Source organism: Myiozetetes cayanensis, unplaced genomic scaffold (genome assembly GCF_022539395.1).
Source record: "Myiozetetes cayanensis isolate MyiCay16 unplaced genomic scaffold, myiCay2020 scf7, whole genome shotgun sequence".
In the NCBI taxonomy this organism is placed as follows: Eukaryota; Metazoa; Chordata; class Aves; order Passeriformes; family Tyrannidae; genus Myiozetetes; species Myiozetetes cayanensis.
Genome location: NW_026087964.1, coordinates 9330075 through 9354284, shown reverse-complemented (window position 1 = coordinate 9354284; position 24210 = coordinate 9330075). Strand labels below are relative to the sequence as shown.

The window sequence follows — 24210 nt, the reverse complement described above, 5'->3', positions numbered from 1 at the left end:
CAATGATAAACTGAAACATGAAAGGATATTATGGATACAAATTTAAAGTAACAGTCGATCAGTTCAGACTTCTCTTGCTGCTCAAATTTTAATGCTCCAATTTGCAAACATTCCTCAAATCATTTTATAATTATAAACTGAAATACAAGCCTATGTAAGATATTTATAAATAAGGTTCATAGTAGGATATTTCAGTTTGCCTGTAGAAAATAAAAGACTAGCACATAAATTGAAATACTAAATTCAGAGTTTTATAATCTCAACATCTAAAGAATGAATTATAAGAGTTTGGCTAACGTTTGTCTGAAAGGAATTACTGCGGCAGGAGGCGTGGGAAGTTACAGGAAAATAACTATTTCTAGCCTCAGAAAGTCAAATGGGACTGCTTCCCTACAAATGCTATCTCCAGCTATGGACATGTTTCCTTTGTCCACAGAGTACTACAACCACTGCATACTTTGAGAGTTCAACAGGGGAGTGCTAGAAAAAAATTAAATTTTTCATCTTGGTAATGACTCTTGCTGCTTTTGGAAGTCTCTGGGCAGTTTGAGGGGGTTTTGGTACATTTTTGGGGATGAGATCCACAAGGTCTTGGATTACTAATACTATGCTTTTCCTCTCTGTTTTATAGCTGACCTGGTCTGTGACTGTTAGGTGCATTAGCAGTGGATGAAACCTCTTTTTCCAGCTTGAGAAGTCCCACTGGTTCATTGCAATGGCCACACAGACGAATTTCTCACAAAGGCTTCTCCCATAACCAAAACATCTGTGACAACATCTCAGACCATTTCTCGTAATACAATTCCAAAGACAGGCATGAAATAATGGAAGGAAACTCTCTGTGAGAGATGTATCTGAATTATATATCCTATGCTGAGACATGTATTTTGTCTTTGAGCCACACAGCTGCAGATCTTGGCAAAACAGGCAAAGCAGTGCAAGCATATTGGAAAACCTCCTTCCAATCAATGAATCTTGAAGCTAAAGTCAGGGTGATTCAGGCTAAACTTAGTGTATGATTCCAAAGAGGCAGCACATAGGACAGTCAAAAAAAAAGAGCAAGGAAAAGTTATAAAAAAACCTCCAGATAATTACTTTGTCACATCAACAGATGTAATCTTTGGTAGCTTTTAAGAGACTTCCTGCCTCCTAATACTAAATTACTTTTAAATTTAGTTAACATTATGAAAGAAAAAACACACTGTAAAAAGATCGATGTTTACCTTGTTCTCTTATTGCACATTTCACATATTGTCAGTGACTGACATCAATAGAGACATCTAAAACACACAAATAAAGCTGCATGCACAGGATCAACAGCAGCAGTGTTACGTTGTTTTCCTGTACATTAATATATTTTACTTCCCTGGCGTGCTCCTCAGTAATCTCTCTGTATGCCAAACTAACATATGCCACAGTTCTCTGGGTAGCAGTATGATGTCTCTCTCAGTGTTCCACATTCCCACATAATTTTAAAAAAACTATGTGTCTGTGTGCTAGTCACCATTTCTGTCTCTCCACCTTGACTATGGGTATCCTCTCACAGAATACTCAATCAGCCTGGATCTAGTAAGATATCTCAAATAAACTGAATCCATTTCCAGGTCTATTTTTTACTTACCTGACCTTTACTTCTTAATTCCATGCAACAGGTGTACTCTGCCAGTCAAAATCCTCCCCAGTTACATTATTTATAAACTTAGTCAACTTTCTACAGGAAATATTCACACTTTCCAGCTTTAGACTGTACATCCAGCTCCTCAAACGTATTCAATGACAAGTGAATCAAAACTGTTCTTTTCTATTGATCCAGGTATTTGTGCATAAAGAACCCAGACAAAAGGTCTTAACTGGTACATGTTACAATGGACTCTGGTATGACTTTTCACATGATTGTTGATTGTTTACATGAATAATGGATGTATAAAGACACTGAGAATCTTATATGAGTCTGGTTCCCACAGAAGTCAGTATTAAAAACAAGTACTACTCATGTATCAACAATTCATCTCGGTGCTATTCAAAGTGGATACAAACAACAAAATCTCCCCTTAATGTCTGCTGGAATATTAACTAACAAAGTCATCAGTTACAAAGTATTTTCTTACAATTAACAAAAAGTTAACATTTTTACGTAATTTCCCTGCTAGGTAACACGGAAAAAAGATTTATTGTCTGAAAGATAACATAGTCAGATGGCTGACAAGAAAACAATTGAGATATTTACCTTTCCATCTTATTAAGGAGACTTGATATCTGGGTTGCTGCTGCATTTATAAGAGCAGAGACATAAGAATCCCTTAACTGTATCTTACTTATAAGATACTCTCGGTAAGAAAATCTTCTATTCAGATGATATTTCTTGCTAGCTTGCAAAACATCCATTAGCTCTTCAATGTCTCCCTACAGGAAAAAATGTGAAAAATATATTTAAATAGACGTAATGCTAATTTCAGATAACACCTGTGTATATCAGACCAGATTTGTTCATTAACAAGGGCAAAGTTAAAGAATTCTTACAAGTGAAAAAACAATAAGCTTATATCAACTTAACTCTAACGATCACGTCAAATGATTACAGTTATCTTAACAAAGCAAAATAAATAATGTGCTGAGTTTTGGCCTGATTATCTCAATACTGCGTGTACTCTTCTGAATAGTTAGTGCACCACTTGAGTGCCCTTTGTTAATAGGTCATTTGATCAGGTATCCACAATTAAATACACCTGCAGCCCAACCACTCTTAGTAGCACTGTTCCTGCTTACGGCTATCACAGGCTGAAAGGTCTTCTTGAACTGGGACCTGAACACAGTAATTGTTCAGTAACACCAGTAAGTGGCATGTGTCCTTTGTTTTTTGACTCTTTTTTCTTTACAATGTACCAAATGATTATATAAAGGGTAACATTTACAAAGATGTCTGAATTGACCTCAAAGCCAATGACAAGTCTTCCACACATGTTCAGTACAGTATAGAGAAAGCCAAGCTTGCTGCACACAGGTTGGTTTAGAAATTCCCCCTTCCAACAGAGGGGTTTAGACTTAGACATCTACAAATGGGTCTGGCAGAGATCAGAGGTAGGCACATGGTGGTCTATAGCAGACATTCTGCTAGTATCAAACATCCAAGACTTAAGTCTGATAGTTACATGATCCACATCTGAGCAGCCAAAACATGGTCAAAACTTTTTTCACTTGCTCTTCCTCTCTGAGCTGGTTGCTCAACTATCTTTTGCTTCCTGCAACTACCCCTGAAACATTGTCCCGTATGTAGCTTCTGTGTACTGATATTGTGCATCAGATTTTAGGAGGGCGTCTTACACATTTTGACATCTACTTTTCAAATGCTTCTTTTTAACCTCCACCCTCAACCTCTAGGACCACAACAATCATACTCTTCCTTGAGAAGGAACCAGAAGAACAATTTCCAGAATTTTTATCATCTACAGTGCTAACTTTAAACACAAATGGAGTAAAAAAAACACAACAAACAAAACCCTTGAGGAAATAATTCCAGCTATTTTGTTTCAAGAGGCTTAAAATGTAACTGAAAGCAAAACTTAAAGTCCTGAACATACTCTTCATTGGCATCCCTGGACCGTGTAAGAGATACTTAACCCCTCTAAGTACAAAAGTACAGTACTTCAGACACACCACAGTTTCAATATCTACGTATTTGGACTGTGGGGGCTCAGTACGTCTTCTGAAGTATATAACAGCATCTGATGCCTAAGGGGCTTTGAAAATATGCACATGCCGCAATATACAGTTGTGTCTAGATGTGATGATGAAGGCATTATAATTTTTAAAATACTTTCTAAGAAAGTTGGCTATACAAGTGACAACATCTATCCTGAAAAATTTCTCAAAAGTTACTGTACATTTGTATTCTGTCATTAGGTTGGGAACGGAGTTACCATCCTATTACCTGTATTTTAGAGTAACCTTCCACTAATGTTTTAGCTGCTTCCAACTTCAGTTCTCCCTTTAAAGTAGCACTTGTTATCTGTGTAAAGAAGATAGTATGGAGCTCCTTTCTCTGGGTAACAGCCAGCTGTCTATAAGCCTTTGCAAAATATTCCTCCTGTTTTACCAGAAGGAACCTCTTCAGGTGGTCCTGCTCCAGTCTGTGAAATCTATCCAGAAGACTTCTGTATTCTACAGCAGGCTGAAGAGAAGAGAAAAATAAATATATCTGAAGTGATTTTCAGAATTCAACATATTTTAAAGAATCAGTGCTACTATCTTATATATATTTCATGCATTCAGGTTTGGACAAAGGCTGTTGTACACTTGCCATTGGTTTTCACCTGTTTGGAATGACAGGGCTGTACAGCTGTCAGTCTATAATTCAGAGACTGTCCGAGGCATAATGAAGTCTTTTTAGAATTCAGAAGCCTTATTTAAGATAAATTATATAAAATGGCATGAAATTCAGCACAAACACTATATATATATGAAATTAATTTCTTAGGTTTCACCAATTCAGAAATCCTATTCAAATTTAATATAAGGCACAACAATGAAATAACAATAAGTGTAATTCTAAAATTCTAAAAATAATATAAATTAGGAAAAATCTATTCTACTACAAATATCTAAAAGTTCTTATTACTGGTGACCTACTTTAGCTATAGTTTTCTACAAATTAATCCAAGAGCATCATTTTAGAAATACAACAATGGAGCAAGAATGGCAATTAGTTTAAAAGCTTCCTTGGCAGAAATACGTTCTCCTAGTTCTCCAGTAAGACTTACACTTTCATAGTTTTAATCTCAGATGGCATAAAGTCATTACAGAATCAAAACATACATGTACCCCAGAGCGTAGTATGCTTCTTAAAGCCAGTAAAGCTACATAACATTTGCTACTTTAGTCTTGCTCTAAATTTCATACCAATTATCTTGAGGAGAACTTTTTGCTGCACCTCACTCCTCATTCCCAAGAGACACACTGCAGGCTGCAAATAATTAATCAAAAAGGCAAAGAATATAAATTCCATGTTTCAGCTGAGAAGGTGAGGAGGATATTGCTCCAGCTGTTTTTCACTGCCATGTCTTGGATGTCAGGATACACCTGCCACCCAAGAACACAATCCTGGTGTTCCACAATGTCCTGTTGGACTACGTGCCATGGCAAGTACAAAACCAAGTCCTTTCATGGACAGAAAAGTGAATAGCGAGATGTTAGTATATGGTAAATGGATCAGCACCAGGACTGGATTGGCCTTAATTGTTTGCTTGATTCCTACCATTCAGGATTTCCAGTACAAACCAGAATGACCCAACACCAATTCATTTCACACAAAGATAAGCCACTCTGCTGAAAGCATATTTACCGTGAGTTCATATCCTGACTTTCAGTCAGGCCCCTCTCTCTCTAAAGGAGGATTTACCTCAGTGAGGTCCATCTAAGCATTAGACATCTAGTCTAAACTCCTTCTATAACCAACAGAAGGAAAAAGTCTTCTACATGATACAATTCACCTCATCCTTATGTCCACAAGTGTTTCTTCCTTGCCATTTCTCTTGAGTTTCTAGAAGCTCTAGTTCAAGTTATGCATATCTTACAGGTACTGAAAGCTTCCTACAGTCACAATTTAAAATTCAGCTAGAAATGTCAAAGAAATTCAACTGGCTTACTAGCTTTGTGCCATCAATTTTCTCCACACAATATCCTGACAAAACACAGTTCTTCCTGAGAGCCTCAACATACTGGAATACCTTTAATGAGTCACACTCAACAAAAAAACTTCTTTCGTCAAAACTGCAATCGTGACTTATCATAAAAGTTCTTATCAATTATGGGTATGTGATATCCCACAAAGTCATCCTCTTAATAGACAACCATGAAACGTTATCCTGGGCATTTTTGCATTTTAAGCTTACAGAGATGAAATATTCAAAACTTATCAGAATCCTCTCCAGTCACATGAAGTTGTTAAAAATAATAATAAAAGAAAGGGTGAGGGGAAATCAGTTCTATTGTAAACATTCAATATACTCGAAAAAAGACATGGAAAATTGGAGTATAACTTTGTATGTGGGATGTCGGACTGGTGATCCAGGCTCTATTTCCAGCTACTAACTACCTATGAAATCCTGGGTAATGATGCTTCTCCATTTGGACAGAGATCTTCGAATAAAAGTGACCCACATAAGCACTAAGCCTTTACTCTAAACTTGTAAAGAATCATACTCTGTCTTAAACTACCTATCTATTACCCAGAGGCTATTTCCAAGTGAAGTATTTCCTCCTGCTCTGCCTAACACACAGATCGTTCTGTTTGCCTTCATTCAGTTTGGAGGGAAATCAGCCTTTGGTTGTCCTTATATTCTCATTTTCTTCCAAACAAGAACATAAATATTGGAACCTTTTTACCTAGATAGTAAGGTTTATGATGCAGGGAGTTTGTTCTGCTCTGAATGTGCAAAATACTTTACACAGTGTCTGACTGGGGATCTCAGGAGCTGCTGCAGTAAAATGCAGTAAATAAAAATACACCGCTATGCAACTGTTTAAGTGACTATAAGAAAAACCAATGTCAACCCTTTGTTTTCAGGTGTCACAGATTCTCTTGAGACAAATTCATTTTCTGGTGAAGTAAAACACAATTTCTTAATAACACCTACCCTAATTATGATATCTGAATTTTTGAACATATTTAAATTTTAGATCTTTAGATCTTTGTCTTTACTCTTCTAAGAGAATAACTGAGCCTTTTTAGTCTAAGAGATAAATCATCTACAGAAAACTACATATCATGCAAAACATTTTGATTTTATACCAGATTTACCTTTTCATTAATTTTCTTCATCAGTTCCTCAGCCTCTTCATTTGCAGCTCTTGCTTTCTGGCATTGAGCTTCCATTTTCTTCCTTGTTTCCAGATTACATTCAGCTGTTAAAGCCACCATCTTCCTCTCATACTCCTCTTGAATCTCTTTCTCCATTGCAAGGAACCGCTTTTTGAAAACAGAACTTATCTTCTTCTCCACGTGAGGAAAGAGGTTGTGACTTAAGACCATGTTCTTCAACATCATACCAATCACTTCTTTACATATCTGTGTTCGTTGTGCCTCCAGATCAGCATCTGCCCGTGTCAGGCTGGCAACATCCAAACTGTAGAAAGGTAATCAGGACCATAAGAAATCACAGATTACAGGAAATTTCTATCAGAAAATAAGGGTATCTAGAGTCATTCGATACTGGATAATGAAAAGGCAGTCAGAAAAGTGCAGGAATATCACAGCATATGAGTTTACTAATCATGATAGTAATCATTCATTAAAAAGCAGGGTGAGTCAACTTCTACCACAGCAACTTTAATGAAATATGTCCATCCTTGCATTTCCATTTCAGACAGAAAAAGCTTGTCTTTAATAGAACTCAAAACATTCCCTCAGATAAAAGCCAATACAAATGTCCCCTCTCCAAAAAAACCAAACCAAAATAAACCCCACCATCTCTGTTGGGAAGCAGAAGTGGGTGTCTGAATAGGCTACAAATTTCATTGACTCTAAAATAGCTCTAAACTCACTGACCCATCTACATTGATACATCACTGCTTCGTGTTCTGTGCTGGTGTAATCCCTTCTCTGCAGGGAAGAGTGGACAGTTTTGATTATGTGCTGATAAAAATAAATTAAAATAGCTGATATCTGTCTCTCCTAAACATTAATAGAGTTCTAGAAAAGAGATTAAAGCAAGATGGAAATACAAGGGCATTTACAAAATGCAATAAATGTCATGTTGCACATGAATTAATTCTCATTTATTTTAGAATTAAATTGAAACTATAATGATTCTAATTTCATATACTATGAAACTACTCTAAATTCTGTACATTTGCCTATTCTGAACTCAATTTAACATTGGAAAATTAGGTGGGGTTTGCCCTATATGTCAAATTACATGACCACACAGCACTGTATGCTTTTGTATGTGGATTACATACACATGAATTTGTTTATGATCCAAAAAATACACTTTTATGAGCTTAAATCCATTCATTTTTCACCTAGGCTAAATTCTTGGTCTAACTTTTCCACAGACAAATCTTAGAATAAATTTCAACTCCATATTAAATATCTTGGCAAGACTTGCAAGAGAGTAGAATGATACTACATTCAGAATGATATATATCAAAGCATGAACATCTAGAAAGACTTCACTTTTTTGTCAGACTTCCCTTTCCTTATCTAAGGAAATAAAGTTTAACCAAATCAGTGAAATATTACTATCATTTCCCCTCTGTTAACATCAGAGATGTATTTTCCCTATCTAGAAATCAATGGGATAGAATTGTTTTCTTACAATGAATCAAATACTTGAAGTATTTAGAAGACATTAGCTTAAGTTGTGATAATCTATCACAAACAGATTTTCCTGCTGCAGTCTTTCAAAAGCACAGAAACACATTGGTGATAGCCATACTCCTCTTGGTGATCTGCTGCAGGGCTGTTTGGTTGCAGCTACAAAACCTCCTCCATTTTACCCCCTCTTCCTTCCATACAGGAACAGGAATCCCTGCAATTGAAACTTCATGCACCTGAAACTTTCTTCATAGTTATCTGAAGATCCTGTAAGAGCTAATATTGGCTCTAACGTCCCCAAGACAACACAACCATCCAGATTCGTTGTGCTGTGTACAGATGAATACTGCAGGACACCACCTGAAGGTACACAGCCTTCTTGGGTGGCATTCACCTACATTCATAGACAAGTGGCCCAGGGTGCTGATCTGCTCCCTCTGCTTGGGGACAATCTGCACTCCAGGACAGCAGGGCAGCCACAGAGGGCAGGTGATGGCACGATCAGGGTGACAGGATGCTGAAGCACCACAGTAAGTACTTTAAATGGGCAATGCAGATGTGTATTTTCTCTTAAGTAATTTTGTTTATAGTCCTAGTACTTTTGCTGACACAGCCAGCTACCACCAAGCTGTTTGTTTATAACAACTTGAAAAAAATATCGCAGTGTTGTGCAAATGCATTTAAATAAAAACAAGAATGCAGAAAATGGGAGCTTTATGCTGTAACATTTCCCTAACAACTGTGAGGCAAGTGGTAGAAGGCTTCCCTTCACAAATTCACCAATTCATGACTAGCCTGTAAAATCCAAGCCACCAGATCTATTTTTCTGTTTTACCTCCTGCTTTAAGTTCAGCAGCTCTGAGTTAATTAAAGCATATCTGTTTTCTGTGAGACATATCTCATCCTGGTTTTCAAGCATCCCCTAACAGAAAACTAAACAACGCTAATTAATTGTTCCATTAGATAATTTCTCTAAGACCTGAAAATTCTAAGCTCATCCTTAGTTGGAATTTGATTAGTTTCAATCCCCTGCTCTCTGTTTGGTGGAATAACAAGTTCCTTAGTTATTGTTTTTCTGTTCTTCATGCATGCACTGATAGATGGTGGTCCCAGTACCTACTAACCCTTTATTATTGAGATGTGAAAGACAGAATTCTCCTTCTCTCTCCCTGTAGAGCAACACTTCACAGTTCTACCACACTGATATCATTTATTCCTTATCACAAATACAGGGTTTTTTTAAAGCATGCTTTAAAAAAGATTAAGCCATTCTTCACCCACCTCCTTAATTGTTACTTTTCCAGTCTTCTTCAGCAGTGATCCCAACAATAAAAGCCCAAATCATCACACTTCCTATTGTCTTTCCCTCAGTCTTCCCACAGCATTTCTTCCTATTTCCTGCAAGTCATTATAGACTCAACCTGATTTCATTTTGAGCGAGATTTCCACGCTCTCTCTCACCCACAAAAACTACAGTACCCAAGTTACTCCACACGATGTGAAATGCAGGAGCAGTGGGGTAGTTCACCTGATGCTGGTGTGTCAGCAAGCGAGCAATGAGGCTCATGTCAGGTATATATAACCTGTAACTTTCACTCTTCATTTTCCTGACAGCACATCTGCGAAGAAGGCAGTGAAAGAGAAGAAGAACATGAACTGTTCCACCAATCCAAGGGTAACGGCATGGAGAAAAGTAATTACAAATCACAGCTCTCCCAGGTCACATCCTGGAAGACAGCAGCCAGACTGTTACCTTTCTTCAGTGGCAGTTAAAGAAAAGCTGTGTCTCTTTAAAACACTTGTAATCTACCTTCCATGTGATTTGCTCTGCCTCTGGTCTGTGATCTCTGCACAGCAGCCAGCAGGAGTGAGACAAGCTCATCACATGCACCAGAAACCTTGACTCAAGCTCTTACTCAGAATAGAGAGGCTGAGGGCAGGCCTAATATGCTGCATTAGGAAGTCTTGGTGTTTTAAACACTAGCAGTCACTACAACACAGGAATCAAGTACATATAATAAACCAAATGCTTTAATTTGGTTTCATTCAAGTCTACCAGAAGAACAACATTTACAATCATACAGATTAAAAGTGCAATGTTTCGTTATACGTAGAAAAAAAAATTCTAGCCCAACACTGTTTCTCCTCAAGCCAAGGTACATTTAATAAGTTGCTTTAAATGCTCTGCACTGTGCTTGTTAAAGCAACTGATGTTTAAAAGGTCTCACCTCACTTCCTGAGCATATTCAGCACCATAGAAACATGAAAGCTAATGAAGCACTGGTAATTGCTGGCAACCTATTGATGAAAAAGATCAAAGCTCCTGTTGGACAAAGCATGAAGAAAAAGGATGAGGATGGTACAGAAGGTAGATGGCACAAAAGGAGGAAAGGTGGGGCAAGGGAAGGTGAACAGACACACAGAAAATGAAAACTGCAAATAGCAAGTGTAAAGATTTTTCACTCACATGAAGAGGAAGAGGATATACAGATCTGCCAGAGAAGACCTGGAAGGGGAGAATCCCAGATACCAGATACAGAGAAATAGAGAGAGTGCCCGTGCAACAGATGTCCTCCACAGACCTAATAAAAGAACACAGGAAAGCAGCTAGGGTCAGGAAAGCAAACACAGTTAATTTATAAAAACCCCAAAACACAACACACTACAAAAAAAGGAAACCTCACATTAACGACCAAGTAATTGTGTCTTTAAGTCTTATTATTCAAATTGCAGGCCCACAGAGGGAATTTTTAAACAGGAGAATTAATAGCTGCTGAATTTAACAGTCCTAAAAATAACTAATGGCTTTCAAACACATCTTTAAAACTAATTCTGATTTCACAAAGATAAGGAACTACTATGACACAACTTTCTGAAGTCTAAAAGGGAGAGAAACATTTTCTCACCAAAACAAAAACCTGTCATTTTCAGAAGGCTCACCTCTCATTTGCCAATTAGTAGCATATGTATTACAACAGGATGCAGGGGAGACCTGAGCTCCAAGGTAGCAGTTTTTGCAAAAGTATTGCTTTGTAACACACGTGCTCCTGAAAAGCATGTAATTTAGGGCCATTTGTGGATGGTTTGTCTCCACTGTTCCCACTGCAGCAGTGACTCAGAGCCCCAAGGCACAGCAGCTGCACCAACTCCTGATGAAGAGAGGAAAGCAAACAGGGAAGGACGGACGGACAGACAGACAGACAAGTGCCCCCGGCTCAGTGGCATCCACTGTTACAGCCTGAGCCAGAGCAGCACATGTCCTGTACCCCTGGGCACAGTGACAGTGGCACAGCTGCAGTGAAGAAGGAAAAAGGAGGACAAAGCCCAGGTTATTGTCTGTGTTGTCTTGTCATACTTCAGAGAAGTGAAGATGGAGAAAGGGTCAGACAAGGAGAATCACAGAAACCAGTCCCTGCAGTGCTGGCTTTAGCAACAGTAAGCAAAGAAAGTCAATTCAAGTATAATGGGCATCAGAGGTCTTTGAAAGCTGCTGATGTGGTTTGTTTCCTAAATCATCCATTTATTGAGGGGTTAGTAATACTATATCAGTATGTTAGACTGTTTTGGGTTTTCCTGCTTTTTTTGTCTGTTTGTTTGTTGTTGTGTTTTGTTATTGGTTTTTTAAAGTACCATGTCAATGCTGACCCTCTGTGCAGCCCCTGTAGCTTCCTGCCCTCAGCTTCTCCCTCCTTTTTTTCCCTCCTCTGCTCCCCATGCTCTCCTACTACTGGGTGCAGTCTCAACAGAGACTGCAAACACTTCAGGGCAGGGATTTACACAGGCTGCAGCACGACAAGGCACAAACCTTTGCAAGAGACCAAAACTGTGCTCAAGCAGAAGCAGTGGTAATGGCTCGAGGTCTGAACAGCCACCAACAGCTACAGACTGCCCAAACCCAAATTATTCAACCCTCCTCTGCCAGAGTGGAGTGTGTTGCCTTTCCCTGGTCTCTGCCTGCTGCCACGCTGTGACAGAGAGGTCTGAAGATGTCTGTGCTACACCAGTAGCTGTACTGGCCTGCAGCCAGCTCTGAACTGGGACACTTCATCTGTCAGTCCTGTGACACTTACACAGCCAAGCGTAAACTCAGCACAGCTCACACACGAGCCCACAGAGAATGCAAGACATCACACCAGTAAACGAAATTGCTAAGAAAGGTACATGATTTTCTAAGGATGCTTTCACATGGATGAGTCAGAGGTTAAGTTTAGCTTGCCAGAAGAAGTCAGAATGCTAACAAAACCACAAGTAGGATTCCTATGCTATATAGCAAAAAAATAATAATTAAAAAAAAAATTGAAAAAGATGATAAATTGAGCTGAGAGAGCAATAGCTCTTCAGAAAACAAAAAGCTTTATGAAAACCTGCTAAAAGTCTATGCATTAGATTTGGCAGCAGTTTCAACTATCAAATTCCTTTAATTCTCCACAGCAATATAAAGAAAGGTATTTCAATTCTTAATCTGTTTTAAAAAAATTTAAAACATTACAGCATTTAAGAGACTGAAAACCTTTGCATTGCTTGCAAAAAATTAGAAATCTGATAAATCAGAGATCTTCAGAAAATCCATTTTAAAAATACAGCTACCTACAATACAGCTGTTGCAACAAAACTCAGAAAATGGTTATTTCACTGAAAAACAACTAACGCAAAAAGAGTGTAAGAAACATTCCAGTCCTGCTTCCAGTGAAGTCATCACACATTTTACCACTCATGTCAAAAGCATCAACTTCAGCCTGGATACTAACAAAAGCATAAATAAATATTATGGCTATATGCATTACGCATTAATGCCCGAGGAGCTTCCTGATTTTGCTGTGATCTACTCAGATTCTTCTGATCTACCCAGACAGGGCGAGTATTCTTTCAAAATGATATGGAATAAAGTATCACTCACAGCATAATTCTCAAAAGGAGACTCTTTTCTGGATAAGACAAATGGTCCGGGTGGACAGCAGAAATGACCCATGTAATTCTGAACACTTCACAGTTAGCCAACATCAAAGAAAAGTGACATTTTTAGGATGAAAAAAGATATGTATTCATTAATTTCAAATTACTTGCTTTCTTCAGTTCCCCTGTCCTATAGGTTCCTATCACATATTAAGCATTTGAGCTTCTTTGATGGAAAAAAAAGTATAGTTTACATACCTGTCAACTTTATTAAAGCATTCATAACACAGAAGCACAAATGCAGGATTTGGAGTTTATAGCATGTGCATTCACTGCATCTCACTGGTTATATCAATGAGATTACTATGTACAGGTGTATTCCCATATTGTACACATTTCACAAAAACAGATTACTAAATATGCTCTCCCTTCTAAAATTCCAGAATTTTAATTACACTTTTTCAAAATTACAAAAACCAGAAATTTAGCATTTAATTTTTTTTTACTAATAGTGTAACTCTTTCTCACTATTTTCTGTGTAGGAATATTCAAGTCTAGCAGCTATGCAAATATGATCATTTATACCCCAGCCCTGACAAGGTTCAAATTCAGGCTGGATAAGGCCTTGAGTAACCTGGTCTAGTGGGAGGTGTTCCTGCCTATGGTAGGGGTGGTTGGGACTTTCCATTTGAATTCAGGGTTAAAAAAAAAAACACATTTGCTCAAATTGACACGTACAGCAAGAAATTTACATTTAGAAAGTAAAAGTGAATTTCTAATATGGTAGTAAATTGGTTTTATTTTTCTGTCAAAGCTCTCTGGAGACAACATGATCCTGTTCTCTAGTACACTGGTCTCAGTGTCCTCTACCACAGGGAAAAAATCAGCTGCAATGTACACATATTACTTACTCATTTCCCAGTATAACTGGCATTTTGTATCACCATTTATTGTGTATCAGCAAAGAGGAGTTCAAGTTCAGCTAGAGCTCTGACAAACTAAAGGAAGCATAGCTGTACAAAATGAAGATTAAAAAGAAAAGTTGCAGCAGTGGAAAGCCATTTAAAGAAATTAAGTTACCGTTAATGTATCTATATCTTGTAAAAGACTATGAACATGGTCAAACCTCATCACATTGGACACAAACCCCAACTGCTCAACTCTCCTCATATTCTGTTCTAGACATACAGAAAAAGAGACCCACAATGTTTTGAAACATGATCTTCTAGTGTGCACGTCAAATATTCAAGTCATATAGCTTCTCCTCATTACCATTCATTGCCCATGGGCCGATATTCAGCAATATACACAGCAAGGAACCTACTGAGAATAAAAGCCAAGTTATTTTACTGCATAATGTTCATCAGGAAAATGCCTTATTAAGACAAAACTCACAAAATCAGTAACCAAGAAGCCTCCTTATGAAACATTAAAAGTATGTTTTGTTCTCTAGCCAATCCTCCTGACACCACAAAGCTGTTCCTGTCCATAAATATTGAACACATGCTCCTGATGTATCTGCTAAATGATTTGGGTCTGTCACTTCTTAAAAGACAACACAGCTCTATGTTGCAAAGAACACAAAAACATCCTGTGGCTCTTACTTTTCTAACTATTTATCTCATTTGTACCAGAATGATTCCAACCATGTTTACTATGACAGTGCAATTTGAAAAGAATGTATCAATTATTTTGCCAAGCTTATATATGTGTTATGTAGACAAAAATTAAACATACCTGCACCAAAATATGCAGAAGGAATTATCAAGCTAGCATACAAGCAAGATGATGTTGGTTGGCTGAAAATATCTAATCAAAATCTCCCTAACAAAAGCCCCTATACTCCTGGTTCCCAAAATAACAATAAAAAAAAAAGTATTATGATGCTAACATTCATATTGGTATATATACGACACTAAAAATATGCTCAAAATACAGACTCAGTTCTTATCCTCAGTATACTGCCATTCCTATGAGACAAAACAAACCTCATTCCTTGCTCCTTACTGAAAATCCAAATATTTTATTGGATGTCACTAATGTAATTAAACAATATGCAACATTGTTAATAAACTGCTTGTGACCACAATTAGTAAAATTACAACATTTCACTCAGGCAGAGAATTCAAATTCACTGCAATTATCCATTAATAACTTAAAAATGCACCATTTTTCTTTTTCCCATTATGTTTTAAAAATTACTACCTTCAAAGCAGGCAATTCAGTAACAAGAACAATTACTTCGGTCTAGTTTTAGCCTAGATTGCTGTCATAAGAAGCTCCTAAGACAACAGTACAATATTTTACCTTTGTTATGAGCTAAAAACCTAGATAATGTACGACAGTTTAGAAGTACAACACTAAAAGGACACTCTTAAGTAATACAGTTCAGAAATTAATGGACTGCTTTGCCCCAACTTGAAGAACAAATAAGGAACCAGCACTATTAGATGAGGAAGCATCCAAAGCTAAATATCAAAGTGTTAACAATGAGAGATAAAACAAGGAGTGCATTATAAGCTACGGAAGAAAGCAAAAAAACATTGCATGTCTCTAATACAGGCACTAAAGTACTGCTCCAGCCTTTTTGGCCAACCAGCCTGCAGGACTGGGATCCTCACCCAACCCCCAGACCCCTATAGCTGATCAGCCCAGGCTCCAGGAGTTCGGGTCAGTGGACGCAACAGCCATACAACTACTTTCTGGAAGTCTCCTTAGGGATGAGAATAATCACATCCTACAAGAGCTCTTTTACACTCCTGAGTAAAAAAGGGAACTCAGGGCAACCTGGTGTAGGCATTCACATTACAGAGAACCACCCTCAGTCAGATAAACTGCACCACCAGTAAGAGAGGAGAGGAACGGGTTTGGAGTAACTAAACACACATACTCAATGAGTGCCAATAAAAATGGGGAAAGAATAGAAAAAATGCAGTAAGTACATCTGTGTAACAGTGAATTAAACAGAAGGTCCAGTTTAAAACTACATGAAATGAGATAATCTAAATAGAATTAGGAAGCACCCACCACTGACCTGTAGGGGCTGATCTGAGCCATTCACAATAATGTCTATCACCATTTCAATCATCTTTCATAGCAGGAATCATTGTAACTCTGAATACCTTTGTGGTCTATCTACTATCCTCATCCTGGAAGTAGGAGAAGATAGCTCAGAATGTGAAGAAGGTTAGTGAGCGTTTGCTAATGGGCATCTGCTTAATTCACTGCAATGCTCTACATACTCAGAGTTAAAGAAAACAGAAACTGTGAGGAAACAAAAGGAAGGAAAAGACATATGCATAAGCTTCATAAGAATATTAAAAAACTTTAGCCCCTGGACATACCTAAGATATGAATCCTGCTTTATAGTTTTAGAAATAATTCTGTTAAAAAAATAAACCTACCTGAAGGTTTGTGAGAATATTTACCTTTCTAATCCATAATGTATCTGAAAATAGTCCAGCTTTTTTTTTTTCAACCTAGATAGATCCTAACTATCCCTGAAATAAATTAATACTGAAGTGATTTTAAAAAAATGTTTGATCCTATTCTTATTAATATTCACATACTGGTTTTCAGGATAAGTCTTCTCAAAGCCTGAGTTGCTATACAGTTACAAAAGCAAGGACCAATGTGCAATTTACAGAGATAAGTACTCAATTATCAAGAAAAGACAGGAAATAATAATGCAGTTGGTTACCCTTTAAGAAAGAAAATTACATCCATGGTTCTATAACTTTTCAGTTTCTACAGATTTTATAGTTGCATAATACTGCCTTTCACCACACTTACCAGGAGCTCATGGTAAGACTGAATAAACATCTGCTTGTCCTCACATCAGACCTTTTTATCAAATTCAGCTGAAGAACAGATGATCTTTAACAGCAGTTAAAGTCAAACCGCCCTGACTGGCCTTTCAACAATATCAAGAGAGTTTCTCTGCTCTACTGTTGCGTGGTATCTTTCTGGAAGCACTACAAACTGTCACACCTTAGACTCTGATCCAGGTACTTCCAAAATAGGCTGCTGAACAGTAATGCTGGCACCCAGCAGGGGCTCTCCTTTCTAGGACAAAAGCCACCCGTTTGAAGGCAGAATGTGTTCAACAAGAGTAGAATACAACCTTTCAACATTTCCTCGTACCCAGAAAGGTTTCCCTGTACTTACTGAACCACAGAAACAAAACCAGATGTTCATTTGGATTGGAAGTCTTGCATGTCTAAGGCCTAGACAGAGTTGTGACTTCTACAGGTGAAGCAATATGAATATAATTTTCAGTTCCCATAGATGGTTGTTTAAAACAGTTCAAAAGCCTCAGGTAGTGCAGTAATATGTCTAAACAGACACTATAACAAAACAATAAAGGACAAATAATCAAATCAAAGATTTGACTGATGATAAATGTAATAAACATGATGCAATAGGAGTGAATTCTTACTCTTCTAAAGCCTGAAGCATATTGCCAGGTTCTTCAAAGAACAGAATATCGATGATTTGGTCATTCATAATTATATCTTCACTGAAGAGATCACCTGAATTAAACTGAGAATGCTCCAGCTTGTGATTTTGGCTGAGTTCATGCTGTACCTCCTAAAAAAAAAAAATCAAAAAAAGAGAAAGTAGGAAAAAATTATAATGAGTAATTGATCTGATTTTGTTGCAGTTTAACTGTGAGTGAGAAGGTTACTACTTATCATCAAACTGTAGAGCTGAAGAGGGTATAAAGAGGTTGTGCAATTCAGATATGTATCCGAAATCAAATATATGACTACTGTTTCAGGCTGATCTTTTTTAGTATATAACTGATCTGGAATACAAATGAAGAAATTAATGGAGAACATAACTTTCACAAGTGTTCTATCTAGGAAGTTACCTTCCACTATGAACTTTCTAGGTTAATTTTTTTTAAAATTGCTGTTGATATACAAATTATATAAGGTAAGATTACAGCGTTATGAGTGAACAACACAAAAAACTAATCTTATGCATAGTGGAAGTGACTCAGTTCAGAGAGATGCCTTTGAGACTGAGGGTTAATAAAATTACTATATAAAAAACCCACTATAAATATCTGATGCTAGGACTAAGCCAGACCTTTTTCACTACTTCATTATCACAGTTTCTTCTGTAAAAGGAAACAAGTCACATCATTTTCATTTAAAGAGATTAACTTTTCAGACATACCATAAATAAAACATCAACGGTGTAATATTCAACCACAGGAAATAAGGCTTCAAGTGATTTGTGGGCTACTCTGGTCAGTCCAGAGGGATGAGAGATCCACGGCTGTTTGGGCAGATGAGGGGTTCAAACCCCTCAGCACACCTGTCTTAGAGGACTGCTCCCATCATGGTAATATTCTGACTGAAGTCTCTAGCTCCCTCCCATTGAAGTTGCTCTACTTTACATAAATACAAAAATAATTAATGGAAGCAAGGGATGGGTTTGAGCCAACTTGATTAATATTTATCAGATTCTGTATTTTCCTTCTCCGTTCCAGTAAGTACTGAAATATTTTTTCCAAACTGGCAGAGCTTGCATAACGAACATGGAAAATGCTCCTTCTCCAAACACATCTGTTTCGCTTAATCACTCAAGAGATTAAGGCACATCCAATGAATTAAGAAACCAAAATTCAAATCTCTGTTCCTGATAATAAAAATAGAAAAAAATTAGTACCCAATTCTGCTATGTTCAATGCAAGTTGTCTACTCCCTTGGCAACTGTTTATAACCCAGACATTGTGCCTCTAATTTTGAGGGATGGAGAGGAGGAAAGGAAGAATATGAAAGGAAATTAATAGCCAAAAGGTAATCTTCCTCCAATCTAGAACTAACATCCAAGTACTGACAGCAGTTGTTTTCATCAGGTTATCACTCTTACACTCACCTCTAAATCTGATTGTGCTAAAGAATACAGGTAAAGCCTACATTACCTGTGAATCAAATCCACCACATGGTGGCTTTTTATTTATCTTCAAAAACTCTTCAGACAATCTGTCTTATCTAGCAAGTTATATCATCAGATATGATTGATGAAAAAAAATTAAATAAACCCTCACAGACAGTATGACTCACCTGGTTTTTACTACAGAAACTCCATTTTAATATTTGGGTTCGGTAAATTATGAGGAAAACAGCACATGTCAATACAAGGGAAATGAAAAAAGAGATGAAGAACCCTGAAGCAGTGATGGCATGGCTGTACATAATCTGAAATTAAAAGATCATATCATTAAAACTACATTAAAAGTACCTTTTAAATACATATAAAGATCAGATAATAACTGTAATTCCAAGATTATAACTGTAAGAAACTTAGTAAATTATTTTTAAATGGTTTCTCAGCATTATGTTATATAATCCCTACATTTGAATGAATATTTTCAAAAAAAAGTGTATTTTCCATAGGTTTCAAAGTCAACATAGTTTGTTACGTTCCAAATTCCTGTGTAACTCTAAGCAGTAAAACTCCCACAGATTGAATTTTACGTGCTGTGACTTTTGGGTGTCCAATACTTAATAGCCTGTTTTCCGAAGTCATCAAACTCATCTAAGTCTTTTTGAAATTAATGTCATTTGATGTTGCTCAGAGGCTCTGAAAGTCAGTCAGATGTTGGTTACCTTTAATTAATGACCATTTCTTGATTCAATAAAAATGAGCACAGGGAAAAAGTACAAATATGAGTTCAAGATAAACATGTAACTGACAGTTCACAAACCCACCCAATCTACGTGCACCCTTGCAGTTTCTGCATTAGCCTGAGTCAGAAAAGAATAGCAGGAGCAGTGGAACAGTGAGACAGATAACAACTTTGCAGCCCTTCCACTTTAGCTCTTAACTTAATCTTTAAATTGAATTGCATTAAAAATTAATTTTTACTTCATGCTCCATGTAGCAAAAGTTAATTTAGTGTTTGTTTAGTTCTATGAGATCTCTGGACGAAAAACAGCACAGCTATTAGTATAATGTTTCACCAAAGCCTAATTACTCTTCTGGGGCTAGGAACTGTAAATAATTTACATGTTGCTTGCAAGCTGGGTGGGTCATCTCTTGGAGCAGAAATCTGACAGTATTCCATGGAGTAAATAGTAATTCTGCATAGGAAGCAATAATCAAGTATGGTCCACAATTTGAGAAAGGTTTATTGCAATTAATTAGCAAATTTTATCCTTTATTGCTTATTTCTTTTTCTCTGATGTTTTTATACATTGATAATCTGTCATATCTCTAATTGAAAGGAATTGCTTCATGTCAGACTTTGTTTCACAGGTTCAGCTTCTCAAAGCTGGTAGAGCTGCTCAGCAGTCATTGATTTCAACGTATTTTCAGTTGAATGAGGCAATGATGTCAGTATTAAGATCATCAGACATCAATACAGGCTACTATTTCACAGTTCCAAGAAGATTCACATTTTACTTCACAGTATTATACATTTAGAATCAAAAATTGCTCTATCTGACAGAAGTATGCTTAAGTTTCTTTATATGGTTTGGTTTTTTATACTTAAAGAACATGGGCTCTGGAAGGACAGTCCATGTCACTGTGGGGCTGCAAAGCCCAGGAGGAGAACACAGCTTGTGCTTAATGCCATCTGAAAGCACCACAGAGGAAGATACAGGGCAGGTGCCAGAGTCAGGACCAGTGTTGGCCCTGCAGGTCAACCTTCAGACCACTGACCCACCAGTAAGCCACATAAGCCATTCCCTAAGCTAACTTCTAAAGCCATCCCAATAGTGGGATGAGACATTACAGGCCCAAGTTTCTCTCAAAAACTGCTGTGCTCCTACTGCTTTGCATGATTCTGAGGGAAGCCAGCCTCGTAAAAATCAGATCAAAGTAATTGTCATCTATCCCACACAACATGCTTAGATGAGAAAACTTCCCTTTGTCCTTTTCACTACAGCTTCCCATTCAGCATCAAACACACCCAGCCAAGGGCAGAGGCACAGAGTACTCACAGCCCCTGAAGCACTACAGGAAGACATCTGGCACAGACACTCAGACAAGCAACACTCATATTTTTTCTCATAACCCACAAAATTACCTTGTCACGGGCAACCAATTACTTTCTTTCAGCAGCACAGAAGAGAAATCCACAGGCTTTGTAAAACTTTAAAGAACAACAGAGTAGCCAAGTGTGCAAGCAAACCATGTGAGAGCTGATGGGACCAACCTAATATGGCACTTCCATTGACTACGTAATCTATTTTCCATCCCCAAAGTCAACAATTTGTATCCACTTAGTCACATATGTGTGTTGGCTTTAACATAGCCATGAACAGGTCTAAACAGTGATTTTTAATAAATAAATCTGAGATGGAGAGCATTTTTGACAGCTGAAGAGATGAATGAAATACAATATGTCACACCTTTTTCAGCTAATCATAATTTCCTTGCACAAACTAATTTCATTCTGAAACACCTTATGCTTGGCCACAGCCCAAAGCCAAATACCACGCATGTGAAACATAGTGTGTTCCATAACTTCTAAGCTTTTTTTTTTTTTAATTTACAGTATTTTCCACACACCTTTACCACACATTTTAATTAAAAAATCTGTTCATTTACTAAGTTCAAATGCAGCTGAGATAATTCTACCCACCGATGGAATAGTCCCAAAGAACTTTTGGAGGTATAACTATCAGGTTCAAGTTGGGAAAAAAACCAAACACACTGAAAAGGTTTTACGTACAGCAACAGATTGCAGAAATTTTCACGGTGGGCCAAGACCAATGTACCTTACAGTCCTAGCTTAGACATCACAAACTGCTGCAGAACAATTCACACTGAACTTTACAGAAAAGCATTCATGAAGCTATTTTTATAAGCCAGTCAGCTACTGCATGGTTTACACCTTTAAAAATAAGAGTTTCCAAAAAATACATTTATGGCAATTCCATGGATAATTCTTAGCTATACAAATGTCCAATCCTTTTAAATATTGCTAGATCTTTATCCAAGAATAAATTCTCTAGCTTACGTGTAATTTTACTTTATGTCATGTTTAATTATGGCTTTCATTTTAACAGAATGGGCACTTGATCTTCAATTATAAGAAAGCCAAGTCTGGAAACACATTTATTACAATAATAGAAGCTGAGAAGGCAGAGATCCCCAGCAGAAGAGAATCTTGGAACAAGAAGCCCCTGTGTACAATCTCCAAATAGACTACTCATTCTGAAAAATGAAAGGCAAACATAAAGTTTGCCACTCTTACTGCAGTTTTATTTCTCAGGCTTGTGTATCAGCATCACACAGAAACTCCTTCTCAAGATCTGGAGGATAACCTCAGCTTTTTATCTTTACAAAAGGGTTTCTCATGGCGGAGAGGAGCAGGTGAGCATATTTCTCACCACAGTTTTTGGTGCCTGTACAATTCTTCAAATGAAGAAACATGGCAATGAGTATAATGGTATTTTTAGATTTTCTGTATTAAATATTTATGTTTTAAGACAAGAAAAGACCCCTTATACTGAGACCCGTTTTCTTCCTCTTAAAACCTGAGAAGACCGAATTTCTGTGTGATAAATAGCCAACAGCTGAGTGATGAGACATGACTACAGTACATCCTTAGCTCCTGGGATTTAGTTTAGATTGTGAGAAGTATAAGCAGAAGAGTCAACATAATACCAAATCACAGAATTTACCTTGGTCTTTTCCTCTTCAGTTATGGTGAACGATGCTGTCAACGATACGAGATGTGTTTTATTCTGAGAGATATAAAAAAATTACCTCTATTAAAAAAAAAAGAGCAGAATCCACTGGCAAATAGCCCAGAGTTTCTAGAAAAGCTTCTTCTTTGAAGATAAGCTATACTTCTCATTAAGCATAAAGCCAAGATAAATCTGATAGGAAAATGCAGTGTACTTAGGAGTAACATTAACAGATGTGGAAGCAGCTGGTCTATGGGATACACTCCCCTTCTCATCACACAGAGGTATATCTCAACGTGCATAGTCTTACATATGAGCAAGGAGGTTTTTCCTTTGCTCCAATTCATTTTTTTGTTAAAAGAAATTATTTTAAAATAAAAATTTGGCAAAACTTTCAATCTCTTATAGACTACAGGAATAGATATGTAAGTATGTGGAGGACACCTATTTCCAGGATACCTAGATAAACTAGAAAGAAACATAAAAAGTAGAAAAAAAGCTACAGGACCACACACAAACCTAATTTACTTAAGGAGGTCTATGACCTCCTAAATTGTGAAGAATAACTCATGTTTATAAACTTTTATATTTATAAATACCACAAAATATTTATAAATTCACAGTAAACAATCAGAACTTCTTCTAAGAACTCTATTTAATTATATGCTGGCCTCATTGCTTAGGCAGACAAGAACCACCTTTTCTACACAAAAACTGTGAAGAACAAAGTAAAATTGTGAAGGGAATACCTGTGATGAACTCCTGAAAGTTAGCTTTGCAGGCAGTGTCAAGACCCTGCCATCCCACATTTCTTTTGCATCAAGAAGTGCAGAGTAGTTGATTGCAAAGTGTTCTCCACCTGTTAAACCAGAGAAAAAAAGCCAATCACATAGATTAAGCAGGTGAGTTACATCTACCAGTGCAGTAGTGGCCTCCAACTAATTGTGTCTGCATTTTCTTATACAGAACAGGAGCTGACTGACTTGAAAACAACCCAGTACAGTTGCATGTCTTCTTTCACACAAGAAGATGGGGTCCATCTCTGAAGAGCTGAGTACCCAGCTGAGCTCAGCCGTAGTTACAAATGTTTGCCAAATTTGAAAAAAAAGTTCAATATGAATAAAACATTTGAGGAGCTTTTTAGACTGTGCTTACTTGCCAGCAAAAGTGCTCTTCTAGGAACCAAGCTGCAATAAACTTGGAACACTGACTTCAAGGGAATTCATCAGAGGAGCGAGCCAGAGCCCATCAGTATAGTCCAGAGAGGAGGGATATCAACAGATTTGCTGTCCGAGGAAAATTTCTCAAAGATCCCTGGGGAAGGCTTGGGACAGCACTGGAGCTTTT

At 37.3% G+C, this 24210-nt stretch overlaps 1 protein-coding gene across 4 annotated transcripts in view; it reads right to left on the bottom strand.

Annotated features, from left to right (window-relative positions):
- Window positions 1–24210, bottom strand: part of EVC2 (EvC ciliary complex subunit 2) — a 70869-nt gene that overhangs the window by 31652 nt on the left and 15007 nt on the right. For all 4 annotated transcript variants that reach the window (XM_050338590.1, XM_050338586.1, XM_050338587.1 and 1 more), the window contains exons 6-12: window positions 23613–23722; window positions 22858–22920; window positions 19285–19419; window positions 17646–17797; window positions 6797–7121; window positions 3929–4168; window positions 2228–2403 (exon numbers count right to left, since the gene is read on the bottom strand). In XM_050338590.1, the coding sequence (XP_050194547.1) occupies window positions 2228–2403; window positions 3929–4168; window positions 6797–7121; window positions 17646–17797; window positions 19285–19419; window positions 22858–22920; window positions 23613–23722 (1201 nt within the window). The remainder of the gene's footprint in view (window positions 1–2227; window positions 2404–3928; window positions 4169–6796; window positions 7122–17645; window positions 17798–19284; window positions 19420–22857; window positions 22921–23612; window positions 23723–24210) is intronic.